Consider the following 12,180-nt stretch of genomic DNA (forward strand, 5'->3'; position numbering starts at 1 on the left):
GTGGAGGCCAGGTCATCTGATGCAGCACTCCATCACTCACCTTCTTGGTCAGATTGCCCTTACACACCCTGGAGGTGTTTTTTGGGTCATTGTCCTGATGAAAAACAAATGATAGTCCCACTGAGCGCAAACCAGATGGGATGGTGTATTCGTGCAGAATGCTGTCGTAGCCATGCTGGTTAAGTGTGCCTTGAATTCTAAATAAATCACAGTCAGTGTCACCAGCAAAGCACGGCCACACCATCACACCTCCTCCTCCATGCTTCACGGCGGGAACCATACATGCGGAGATCATCCGTTCACCTACTCTGCGTCTCACAAAGACACGGTGGTTGGAACCAAAAATATCAAATTTGGACTCATCAGATCAAAGGACAGATTTCCACCGGTCTAATGTCCATTGCTCGTGTTTCTTGGCCCAAGCAAGTCTCTTCTTCTTATTGGTGTCCTTTAGTAGTGGTTTCTTTGCAGCAAAATTTGACCATGGTTCTGATTCATGAAGTCTCCTCTGAACAGTTGATGTTGAGGTGTGTCTGCTACTTGAACTCTGTGAAGTATTTATTTGGACTGCAATCTGAGGTGCAGTTAACTCGAATTAACTTATCCTCTGCAGCAGAGGTAACACTGGGTCTTCCTTTCCTATGGCGGTCCTCATGAGAGTCAGTTTCATCATAGTGCTTGATGGTTGTTGCAACTGCACTTGAATAAACTTTCAAAGTTCTTTAATTGTTCCGGATTGACTGACCTTCATGTCTTAAAGTAATGATTGACTGTTGTTTTTCTTTTCTTATTTGAGCTGTTCTTGCCGTAATTTGGACTTGGTCTTTTACCAAATAGTGCTATCTTCTGTATACTATCCCTACCACATCACAACACAACTGATTAGCTCAAATGCATAAAGAAGGATAGAAATTCCACAAATGAACAAGGCACATCTGTTAATTGAAATGCATTCCAGGTGACTACCTCATGAAGCTGGTTGAGAGAATGCCAAGAGTGTGCAAAGCTGTCAATAAGGCAAAGGGTGGCTACTTTGAAGAATCTCACATAAAAAATATATATTTTGATTTGTTTAACACTTTTGTGGGTTACTACATGATTCCATATGTGTTGTTTCATAGTTTGATGTCTTCACTATTATTCTACACTGTAGAACATTTTTAAAATAAAGAAAAACTCTGGAATTAGTAGTTGTGTCCAAACTTTTGACTGGTACTGTACATCCTGAGAATAAGATTATAAGAAGGGTAGGGCAGGGCACTTGGTAGGGCTATATTCAGTCACCCACATTAGCACTGTCACTCTGTTGTGAAACATGCATAGCTTCGCTCTCATCAATGCTACTTACTTTGCAATAGAATTAGTCAGTGCTTGACTTGGACTGAAACAGGTGCCAGTGCTCATTTTGGGTGCCGGTGCTGTTTATATTAAGGTGCAGGAGCTCCACTACTTTTGAGACAATATTCAATTATAGGAACAGGAGTTCAAGCAGCAGAAAATGTGAGGTTTTGGTACTCAGCTCCGGTGAGATTCTGCCCAAGTCAATCACTGGAATTAGTGCTCGGCAGCATGTGTCTGTGTTGCTAGAGTTTATAAAAGGGTCAACAAACCCCTAGACTGTATACACCCCAAGGCACTACGTCCTCATTGATCGGGTGAATTAGACAGGTTGTGGCCCACATACCTGGCTGACTAGGTATGAGCTAATCGATGGACCTAAGGAATCCAACACCATTTTTGTCACAGACCAAAATTTAACACAATAGTAGTGTACCTAGGCCTATAACAGCTTCTAACAGTGTTACCATGGACAGGCCACTCCAACGCTGCACTGTCCATAGTTATGCGCACAGCGCAGATGCAGCACAGAGCTATGACGCGAAATTAACACTGCTGGGGCTGTGCTAGTGCTATGGCACTTTCATGACTGGGAACTCGGATAAATAAGAGGTCAAATGAATACGTCAGTGCTCTTCAGGACGGAAAGTGGGAGTGCTAGAAAGAGGAATTCCGAGTTGAATTACCGTTTCAAACTATTTTCAAAGTCGAAGATCGTTTGTTTCCGAGTTCCCAGTTGTCTTGAATGCACTGATGTCGGAAGTCAGAGATCCTCGAGTTCCTGAGTTCCCAATGGTTTTGAACGCGGCATTAGTTGATATTTCACTCTCCTCCGACCTGTCACATTCCTCCACCTCCCGACACACTCGAACATCTACAGATATGGTGGGTTCTTCAATAACCCTGATTAAATAGTTAGCTATCTAGCTAGCTACTCGAAATTGTATTATTATTTCGGAATTGTTTGTCGAACTAGATAACAAGTAGATAGCCAGTTTGATTGAGCAGAACCAGCAAGTTAGCGTTATCGTAGCTAGCCAAGGTTAGCTACTTGCCATTACTGTATAGTAGTAACGCTAGCTCGTTGATATACCAGTAACTGTAATTACCCCTGTCTCCAACTGTCCCACAGATGTTAGTCTTTCTCTTGCTGACTAGTAGCTAGTTCCTAACTAGGTAAGGGTGTGATAGAAAGTTGTCTGTCAAGTTAGCTAACTTTAGTTAGCTGGGCTAACTAGCAACCACTGGTCCTTGCCCACAGGGTTGAGCAACATCATAGCTAACTTAATCTTTCTTTGAACAGTCTGACTTCTCAGAAGATCAAATCATGGGTGAGTTACAAACTAGTTCGCTAGATTAGCTAGCTAACTACTGTAGCTAGTTACTTTCCCAAAACTTTAACTAAACCAACTCTTGCATGCTGCAATCCTCAACTCAGACAGATGCCACTTTAATGTTTCTTCCTTGCTCGTCTGACTCATCTGCTTTATGCCTTGTCTGTCATTCCTCTATTGTAGCAAAGTTAGCACTATTTCCTTTCTGTCCTCTGTGTTTTCTCAAACTCCATATGCAACTGATTGTTCTTTCCAGATTGAGTTTAACCTGGATCAAATACACGGTGAGTCATTGGTGAAGGACCCTAACATTTCGCCCTTAAATCTGGGACCTTAATCTAACAGTGTTGAAAGGCATGTTGTTGGTGTGATACAGTTGCGGTAGGCACACCATAGATGTTAGCCTACAAGTACAGTGTCACTGCTATATTTCAAGACACTCAGTGAGCTTAGGCTGTTGTGTCATGTCTATTTCCTGTTTGTTTTTTCCCCCTGTCAATAGTTGGGAATAAAATAGCTATAAACAGACTTTCTATCCATGTTAGTAAACTCAGGTCTAGTATGTGAGGTAGTAATCGGCACCTCGTGTGTAGGTGCATATCTATAGACAGAGAATCCTCCTTTTGCATACCATATACTAGTTAGTTTGCATCAAACTGCATGCATTCCCAGTTGTACCATTCCCATGTACCACACACGTTTCCATGCTATCGAAACTAGCTTGTCCCCTGGAGTGTTACCTTTCCTTTTGTGGAGTTAGAAACAGATTAGTAGATTGGTCCTCTCTCCTCCCTGGCTTGTTTAATAATTGTTGGCATAATACAGCTCTCCCTCCCACTCTCCTCCACTACCTTTATATGGTGTTGGGAAATGGAACGAAGAGGCTGGCACATTCCTGAGAACAGGAAAAAGTTCCACAACATACCATTGTCTGCCTCCTAGGGTCCTGAAGGGATATTCCATAGACCTACCCTGAAGGGATATTCCATAGACCTACCCTGAAGGGATATTCCATAGACCTACCCTGAAGGGATATTCCATAGACCTACCCTGAAGGGATATTCCATAGACCTACCCTGAAGGGATATTCCATAGACCTACCCTGAAGGGATATTCCATAGACCTACCCTGAAGGGATATTCCATAGACCTACCCTGAAGGGATATTCCATAGACCTACCCTGAAGGGATATTCCATAGACCTACCCTGAAGGGATATTCCATAGACCTACCCTGAAGGGATATTCCATAGACCTACCCTGAAGGGATATTCCATAGACCTACCCTGAAGGGATATTCCATAGACCTACCCTGAAGGGATATTCCATAGACCTACCCTGAAGGGATATTCCATAGACCTACCCTGAAGGGATATTCCATAGACCTACCCTGAAGGGATATTCCATAGACCTACCCTGAAGGGATATACCATAGACCTACCCTGAAGGGATATTCCATAGACCTACCCTGAAGGGTTGTGGTCAATTCCATTTAAATTCAGTCCCCCCCCCCCAACCCATCTATGTCCCTGAACTCAATTAACCTTAACAATGGACCCAATTATCCTGGGTAGATACATTTACATTAATGTGAAGTGACATACCTGGTGAACAAAGGTGTGTGTGTGTGGTGTGTGTGTGTGCTAGCTAACAGTTTTAGCTAAAATAACTTATGTGAAGTGATGCACATTATCAGTTGTTGGACTATAAGGACAGATTTTCTTTTGTACCATTCAATCTATCTCCTACTTTATCAGTTTCCAACATGTTTGCTGTTTTTCCCCCTCAGCCATTTTAACATCTTTTATACACTCACTCATTTCTTTTCCCCTCCAATCCTCACCTCTCTCATTAGAGAAGATGATCCAATGACCCTCCATTGGCCTTCCTCCAATGAGCCTTGAGAGGGAGGTGAGGCATTGAGGAAAAGGGATGGTCATACAGACAGACACTCACCTGTCCCTTTCTCTCCCTCCTCCAGAGTTTAAGGAGGCCTTCCTCCTCTTCGACAGAACCGGTGATGGAAAGATCAGCTACAGTCAGTGTGGTGATGTCATGAGGGCGTTGGGACAGAATCCTGTCAACTCTGAGGTCCTCAAGGTCCTGGGTAACCCCAAGGCTGAAGGTGAGATACAATTAGGCTTGGGAGGTGTACTGTTGAAACAATTTATTTGAAGTCATTGAACTATTTGTAGCTACTTTTTAAGTAAATACCTTCAGTTGGGAGATAAAGCAGATTGCGTTCTCCGTTTCCCCCGTCACATTATTTTACATTATGAAGCTTACCGTAGTTCCCCATAACAGTCACGCGTTTTTTAGTAAATAGCACAACGGGAGAAGCAGGTAGCAGGTGAGTCCAATTGTGTATTGACAAGGGTCGCTTTTATATTGAAAGTGAAGTGTTTTTTGGCTTCAACAGAGTGATCAGGGACATGTAACTATAGTTTTCCTTCACAGAAGATACATTACTGCAACACATTTGGCAGAAAATAGCTTCATTGTCATCGGATGACAAAGTGTAGTTCTATTCGGCTAGCAGCCACATGTAAATGGGCTTACAATGAAAAAGCAAGGTTTTTTTGTTGCAAAAACTATGCATTGCCATCATATTTCTAATGTTTACCTTAAACTACAACTACATTTCTTATTGTTTTTGCTTAAAGTTCATCTTGCATTTTACTGGAGAAAAGTAGACTGGCTACACAGAGAAAAGTAGAATGCCCTTTGGTAAATTCTCATCGAGTGAAGAAGTGCAACTGAAGCACAAAATGTTTGATACCAAACAGAAATTGCAATAAGCATTTTTATATCTGTTTGCAAAACACAGCAAGATATTTCTTATGCGTCTTCTTTTTTCTGCTTGAAAAAGGAAAAATTCTGAGGTAAACCTAAGGGTCGTGTTAACTAACTTGTTATTAATTCAGCCACTTACTTAGATAAGTTGACGGGGCATCATATTGTGTTAGCTTTCTGCCGTGTTTGAGAAGTCAAAGCCCTTTGGATGAGTTATCTATACAGCTGCCACTGCAGCTTGAGTTTCTTGCATTTTTTCTCCTCTGTTCTAGCCTGTCTGCTCCTCCCCCTGTCTTCTCAGAGCAGACAAGCCCGATGGCCTAGCGACTCCAGACTCCACCCATACACAGCATGTACACATGCTGCTCCAGAGCCAGTACTGTTCTTCCTTCAGACAAGCATGTGTCAAAACGTTGTTCATTTACACAATGTCTCTCGTTCACATTCGCTTGTCCAGAATCACCAAACATGACATTCGGTAGCTCCTACCTATATATGTATGACTTTATGAGCTGGATTGCCTAGTGGTTGGGCCAGTAACCGAAATGTTGCTGGATCGAATCCCCGAGCTGAGCAGGTAAAAATCTGTTCCCCGGTAGGCTGTCATTGTAAATAAGAATTTGTTCTTGACTGACTTGCCTAGTTAAATAAAGGTAAAATAAAAAAAGATATTTAAAAAATGTAACCGTATAGCTTCCGTCCCTCTCCTCGCACCTACCTGGGCTCGAACCAGGCACCCTCTGCACACATCGACAACTGACACCCACAAAACATCATTACCCAAGGGGAAACGACTACTTCAAGGTCTCGGAGCCGAGTGACGTCACCAATTGAAACGCTATTAGAGCGCACCCCGCAAACTAGCTAGCCATTTCACATCTGTTACACTTGCAGTCAGCAGGCCAATTGCACACTCCCTCAAAATTTGAGACAGCTGTAGTCTTTTATTGTCCCCAGAACAAGGTGTAATGATCATGCTGTTTAATCAGCTTCTTAATCCATTCACCTGACAAGTGTGGCATATCATCTTGGCAAAGGAGAAATGCTCACTAACAGGGATGTAAACCAATTTGAGCACAATAAGCTTTTTGTGCATATGGAACATTTCTGGCATTTTTATTTCAGCTCATGAAACAACTTTTTACATGTTGTGTTTTTATATTTTTGTTAAGTATATTTTATTCTGTGTCCTACTGATTGCACCGATGCATCCCTGAGAATCTCAAATCATATAATTAGCTTTTACAAGAATGAGAAACAGGAAGTGTTTTTAGGTTGTGCTTTCTAAGATGTCTACATGAGTTAGTTTGTACAGCCAACCTTTACTGACCCCTATATGTCTCTACCAGAACTTGTTTGGATTTGGGTTCTTCCAATTTTCACAAGCAAGGGCCTTATCAGGTGCACTGACCACCTTTTTGTCCAGTGACGACTCATGGGTTAAAAGGGTTGTGAGGTGTATACCCGTGTTCATTCATATCATCAATTCATCGATTTTCCTCCATTTACATTTTTTCAGAGATGAACCACAAGATGCTCGACTTTGAGCAGTTCCTTCCTATGCTGCAGGCCATCGCTAAGAATAAGGACCAGGGCTCCTTTGAGGATTTTGTTGAGGGACTGCGTGTCTTCGATAAGGAGGGCAACGGAACTGTAATGGGGGCAGAGTTACGGCACGTCCTCACCACACTAGGTTAGTTACATTCTTTTACTCTTTCAGGTCTGAGAGAGATCTTTTTACAATGTGTTTTTATCCGCAAGATTTAAATCACTGATCAAAATAATCTAATTTGGAAGTTGATTCTAAAAATGATTGCCAAAATATACTGCAAGGTTGACTCCTCTGATGAATCGATTCAGTTTATCACAACACAAATATGTAACATGAACCAGACATTTTCTGGTAAAAGGTTATTTTCAAACTGAACACCACTACACATTGTCTTCTGTAGCTCCGTTACAATGCCAGGATAGTGGGTTTGATTCCCTGCACCACCCATACGTCAAAAATATAAGCACTGCAAGTCCCTTTGGATAAAATTGGCTGCTAAATGTCATTCACCATGTACAAAAGTATGTGGACACCCCTTCAAATTAGTGGATTTGGCTATTTCAGCCATACCTGTTGCTGACAGGTGTATAACACCGAGCACACAGCCATGCAAACGCCATTGGCAGTGGAATGGCTTTACTGTAGAGCTCAGTTGACATTCAACGTGGCACCTTTCCAACTCAAATTTCTGCCCTGCTTGAACTGCCACGGTCAACTGTAAGTGCTGTTATTTTGAAGCGAAAACGTCTAGGAGCAACAACGGCTCGGCCGCGAAGTGGTAGGCCACACAAGCTCACAGAACCTGACTGCTGATTGCTGAAGCACATGGTGCGTAAAAATCCTCTGTCCTCGTTTGCAAAACTCACTACCCAGTTCCAAACTGCCTCTGGAAGCAACGTCAGCACAATAACTGTTCGTCGGGAGCTTCATGAAATGGGTTTCCATGGCCAAGCAGCCGCATAGAAGCTTAAGATCACTATGCGCAATGCCAAGCGTCAGCTGGAGTGGTGTAAAGCTCGCCGCCATTGGAATCTGGATCAGTGGAAACTGATTCATCACTCCAGAGAACCAATCTTCACCATCTGGCAGTCCGACAGACAAATTCTTGTTTGGCGGATGCCAGGAAAACGCTACCTGCCCCAATGCATGTTGCCAACTGTGAAGTTTGGTGGAGGAGGAATATAATGGTCTGGGACTGTTTTTCATGGTTTGGGCAAGGCCCCTTACCGCTACAGCATACAATGACATTCTAGACAATTCTGTGCTTCCAACTTTGTGGGAACAGTTTAGTTGACTGGCCAGCACGGAGCCCAGACCTCAACCCCATCGAACACCTTTGGGATGAATTGGAACGCTGACTGCGAGCCAGGCCTAATTGCCCAACATCAGTGCCCGACCTGACTTAATGCTCTTGTGGCTGAATGGAAGCAAGTCCTATCAGCAATGTTCCAACATCTAGTGGAAAGCCTTCCCAGAAGAGTGGAGGCTGCAAAGGGGCAACCAACTCAATTAAAGCACGTGATTTTGGAATGAGATGTTTGTCGAGCAGGTGTCCACATACTTTTGGTCGTGTAGTGTATTTTCCTTGCTTTTTATAACTCTGTCTTTCAGGGGAGAAGATGACGGAGGAGGAGGTAGAGACACTTCTTACTGGACACGAGGACGCTAATGGCTGTATCAACTATGAAGGTGAGAAAAATAGTAAAAACAGAATGATGGACGGAGACAACAGGATGAGCTATAACTGGACTAGGTTAATGTGATGTAATGATCCCACCACCCTAAACCCTTACACCACCACTACTACACCTCTTCAGTAAGTAACACCTAAGTGCAACCCAGGGAGCTCATCTGGTTATGGACCGCTGCCCTTGCATGACAGTGCATGTTTCCTTGCTGTGTGTGGATAGGTAATGTACTATAGAAGCTGTCGGGGGGAGCTTGCTGGGCTACAGTGTGTACCAGAATGAAGATGCAAACACAGCTGTTTTAGAGCCTGCTTAAATGCCCAACTATTGAAATGTCTGCATTAACAGTTGAGTAGTCAAATATTGGTATTGTGTACTGATGAAACGGTCAGCTGAAGACCTGGACTGAGGTGGTGCTAGTACTATAATACAACACAACGTCTTGTTGGGTGATCGGACCAGAATGGGAATACAAAGAGTTTGTAACATGCTGTGTGACTTTCTCCACAGCCTTTATTCGTCACGTGTCGGGCTGAGAGCCGGTACGGGTCAGGCTGCAGAGGGTATAACAGTGCTCTACCTAGGCTGTCCTGCTTAGTCTTCTAAACTACGCGCTAGAACATAGAACGCACTAGCTCTTAGAAGACAGTAACCCAACATCAACTCTGGGTGTAAATTGTTAGTCACAGATCGTCCTTGCATTACTGTACCACACATTGTCTATTAATCAAAGTAAGAATGTGTCTCCTGATCTAGGGTCCCTTTTGGTAGTATCAAGCTGTTCAAGTTTTTTTGCCAAATATAAAAGCTCTTGCAGTGGGAAAGCCTGGTGAGAGCGATGTTGTGTGGTCTGAACTGGAGGTTTTGACTCATGGTGGACTGAGACTCTGAGCATGCTGAGGCATGCTCATCTCTCTGCATGTGTATGGGCAGCCCATCTGTCTACAGAACTAGAGGGTCTCAAGTGTGTCCTTGATTCCTCGCGTCCGCTCACCTTGGACCTTGTCTTCCAATGTGTTTTGAGGAGAGTGGAATCAAGGAAATACAATTGAGATTCCCTCTTTTAGAGGGATAGTTTGTACAGTTGAAGTCAGAAGTTTACATACACCTTAGCCAAATACATTTCAACTCTGTTTTTCACAATTCCTGACATTTCATTCTAGTAAAAATGTCCCGTCTTAGGTCAGTTAGGATCCTCCACTTTATTTTAAGAATGTGAAATGTCAGGATAATAGTAGAGTGATGTTTTTATTTCTTTCATCACATTCCCAGTGGTTCAGAAGTTTACATGCACTCAATTAGTATTTGATAGCATTGTCTTTAAATTGTTTAACTTGGGTCAAACGTTTTGGGTAGCCTTCCACAAGCTTCCCACAATAAGTTGGGTGAATTTTGGCCCATTCCTCCTGACAGAGCTGGTGTACAGCTAGGTTTGTAGGCCTCCTTGCTAGCACACGCTTTTTCAGTTCTGCCCACAGATTTTCTATGGGATTGAGGTCAGGGCTTTGTGATGGCCACTCCAATACCTTGACTTTGTTGTTTTGTTAATTTGTTTGTTTACAAGAAATTAGTGGAGTGGTTGAAAAATGAGTTTTAATGACTCCAACCTAAGTGTATTTAAACTTACGACTTCAACTGTACATGCTGAGCAAGAGTGTTTGTTTTACTGGGTGTTCAGAGCTTGCTAGATAATGCTAATGTAATTTGACCACCTTTGCGGGACCAAAATAGGCCTTGGTTTGCCGTGGAGTTTTTATGTGAAAGCCCCATTTCATACTTTACACATTATGTAGTTACATAGTTTTATAATTTTGCTCATTTGGACCATGTTTCCCATAGTAGACCAGTCACTCCTGTTAACCACAGAGTTACAATGAAGCTGTAGCTAAGATCTCCCTGTACTTTAGCGCCCCCAATCTGTCTCCCCCTGATCTGTATCTTGCCTGACGACTCATCCAGAATTGAATTCTCCTGCTCTTTCGATCGCTCCACACATTGTCTGAAACGGTCATCCTGGAAGTTGTCTGTGCTGATGTCAAAATGAGGGCTGTCATCTCTCTCCCTCTCTCTTTCCCTCTCTCGGTCTCATCTCTCTCCCTCTCTCTTTCCCTCTCTCGGTCTCATCTCTCTCCCTCTCTCTTTCCCTCTCTCGGTCTCATCTCTCTCCCTCTCTCTTTCCCTCTCTCGGTCTCATCTCTCTCCCTCTCTCTTTCCCTCTCTCGGTCTCATTTCTCTCCCTCTCTCTTTCCCTCTCTCGGTCTCATCTCTCTCCCTCTCTCTTTCCCTCTCTCGGTCTCATCTCTCTCTCTCCGTCACAGAACTCGTCCGGATGGTCATGAGCGGTTGAAGATTAAGAAGAAACATTCCTTCCTTTTCTTTGTTAGTTTATTTCACCCTGTTTTTATTTCTGGTACATATTCAACTAGCTTCCATCCCTCTCCTCCTGCCTGCTCCCTTTATTGTATTATGTCTTCATGTCCTTTACAGTCCCACGTTCAGACCATGATGACCCAAGCTATGTTAATGGCCTGGCTCTTTCAATTAAGAATAAGACCAACTTGCATGTAACTAGACGCTTGTGTGCTGCTGGCGTGACCTGCATTAACATTCCCAGATACAAACAATTCAATCTGGTTCCAGATCTGTTTGTCTTGGGACCAGGCTACTTAATACCTACACTTGGACAATGATTATTGTGATACAATACATGGCTTAGCTGAGTCAGTGGGAAGGGACCGCGTTGTGGTGGTGGGTGACCAATTACCTATTATTGTTGGCCTGGGTCCCAGACCAGTATGTGCTGTCTTGCCAACTCTGCCATGACATTAAACAGCAATGTAGTTGGCAAGACAGCACAAAGTGATCTGAGACCAGGCTAGCGAAGTCTTGTTTGGCTGGCAATGTCTCCCTTCCTATTGCTATGCAGTTTGTTAGCCAATATGTATATGAAGCCATACAATCATGCTGATGTACAAATGCAATGTTCAGTGGATTTTTGTTTTATTCTCCCTTTATTGTTGCAGCATTCAAATAAAATATTTTTTTGAAAACTGAAAGTAGTTTTTTTTCTAACAAACTTTAAACTTCTAAGAGAACATGATTTGACTGGGTGACCTTAATCAGCTATGGATATTTGTGGTCAAATCATTTTACTTCCACAAATATCTGTTTTAAAAGAAATTGTCACTTTTGTGTTCAGAAATCTGTTGCATTATATTAAGTGGACACAAGAGGGCAGTGATGTCTATTTTGGCAAAAAGACTTCATACTTGGCAGACCATGGCAACTCGTACTGTTTTAATTAATGATGGGCAGTAACCATACCAAAACAACTCCTTTTATTGACCAATTCTAAGTCTGCGTCTGCTTGAATAGTGGCTTAATGACTTCATTGTAGATGAAGGCATGCTCTAACTCAGTGGGACTGGTGTTCACTTCATTGTAGATGAAGGCATGCTCTAACTCAGTGGGACTGGT

The 12,180-nt window shown here is 42.9% G+C and overlaps 1 protein-coding gene across 4 annotated transcripts; it reads left to right on the forward strand.

The window, feature by feature from the left end:
• The first annotated feature begins 1,873 nt into the window (after positions 1 to 1,873).
• Positions 1,874 to 11,759, forward strand: LOC110532709 (myosin light polypeptide 6). Of its 4 annotated transcripts, XM_090185235.1 has the most exons (7): positions 1,893 to 2,223; positions 2,642 to 2,669; positions 2,929 to 2,956; positions 4,652 to 4,795; positions 6,983 to 7,156; positions 8,627 to 8,704; positions 11,022 to 11,759. In XM_090185235.1, the coding sequence occupies exons 4-7, from the start codon at positions 4,726 to 4,728 to the stop codon at positions 11,048 to 11,050; spliced, it is 351 nt and encodes a 116-aa protein (XP_090041361.1). In that variant the 5' UTR covers positions 1,893 to 2,223; positions 2,642 to 2,669; positions 2,929 to 2,956; positions 4,652 to 4,725; the 3' UTR covers positions 11,051 to 11,759. The 4 variants fall into 4 exon arrangements, with proteins under 4 accessions (XP_090041360.1, XP_090041361.1, XP_021472482.2 ...); XM_021616807.3 differs by lacking the exon at positions 2,929 to 2,956 and having other exon boundaries at positions 1,963 to 2,223; XM_090185237.1 differs by lacking the exon at positions 8,627 to 8,704 and having other exon boundaries at positions 2,135 to 2,223.
• The last annotated feature ends 421 nt before the right edge of the window (positions 11,760 to 12,180 follow it).

Source organism: Oncorhynchus mykiss, chromosome 9, assembly GCF_057628025.1.
Source record: "Oncorhynchus mykiss isolate SJ-2025 chromosome 9, ASM5762802v1, whole genome shotgun sequence".
Lineage (NCBI taxonomy): Eukaryota > Metazoa > Chordata > Actinopteri > Salmoniformes > Salmonidae > Oncorhynchus > Oncorhynchus mykiss.

What these genes read in the sequence shown, in the direction of transcription:
- LOC110532709 (XM_021616807.3), top strand. Translation starts at nt 2,092, where the DNA reads ATGTCGGAAGTCAGAGATCCTCGAGTTCCTGAGTTCCCAATGGTTTTG. An exon ending in CTCAGAAGATCAAATCATGG is followed by an intron (nt 2,670 to 4,651) that starts GTGAGTTACAAA and finishes TCCCTCCTCCAG; the next exon opens with AGTTTAAGGAGGCCTTCCTC. An exon ending in GCACGTCCTCACCACACTAG is followed by an intron (nt 7,157 to 8,626) that starts GTTAGTTACATT and finishes TCTGTCTTTCAG; the next exon opens with GGGAGAAGATGACGGAGGAG.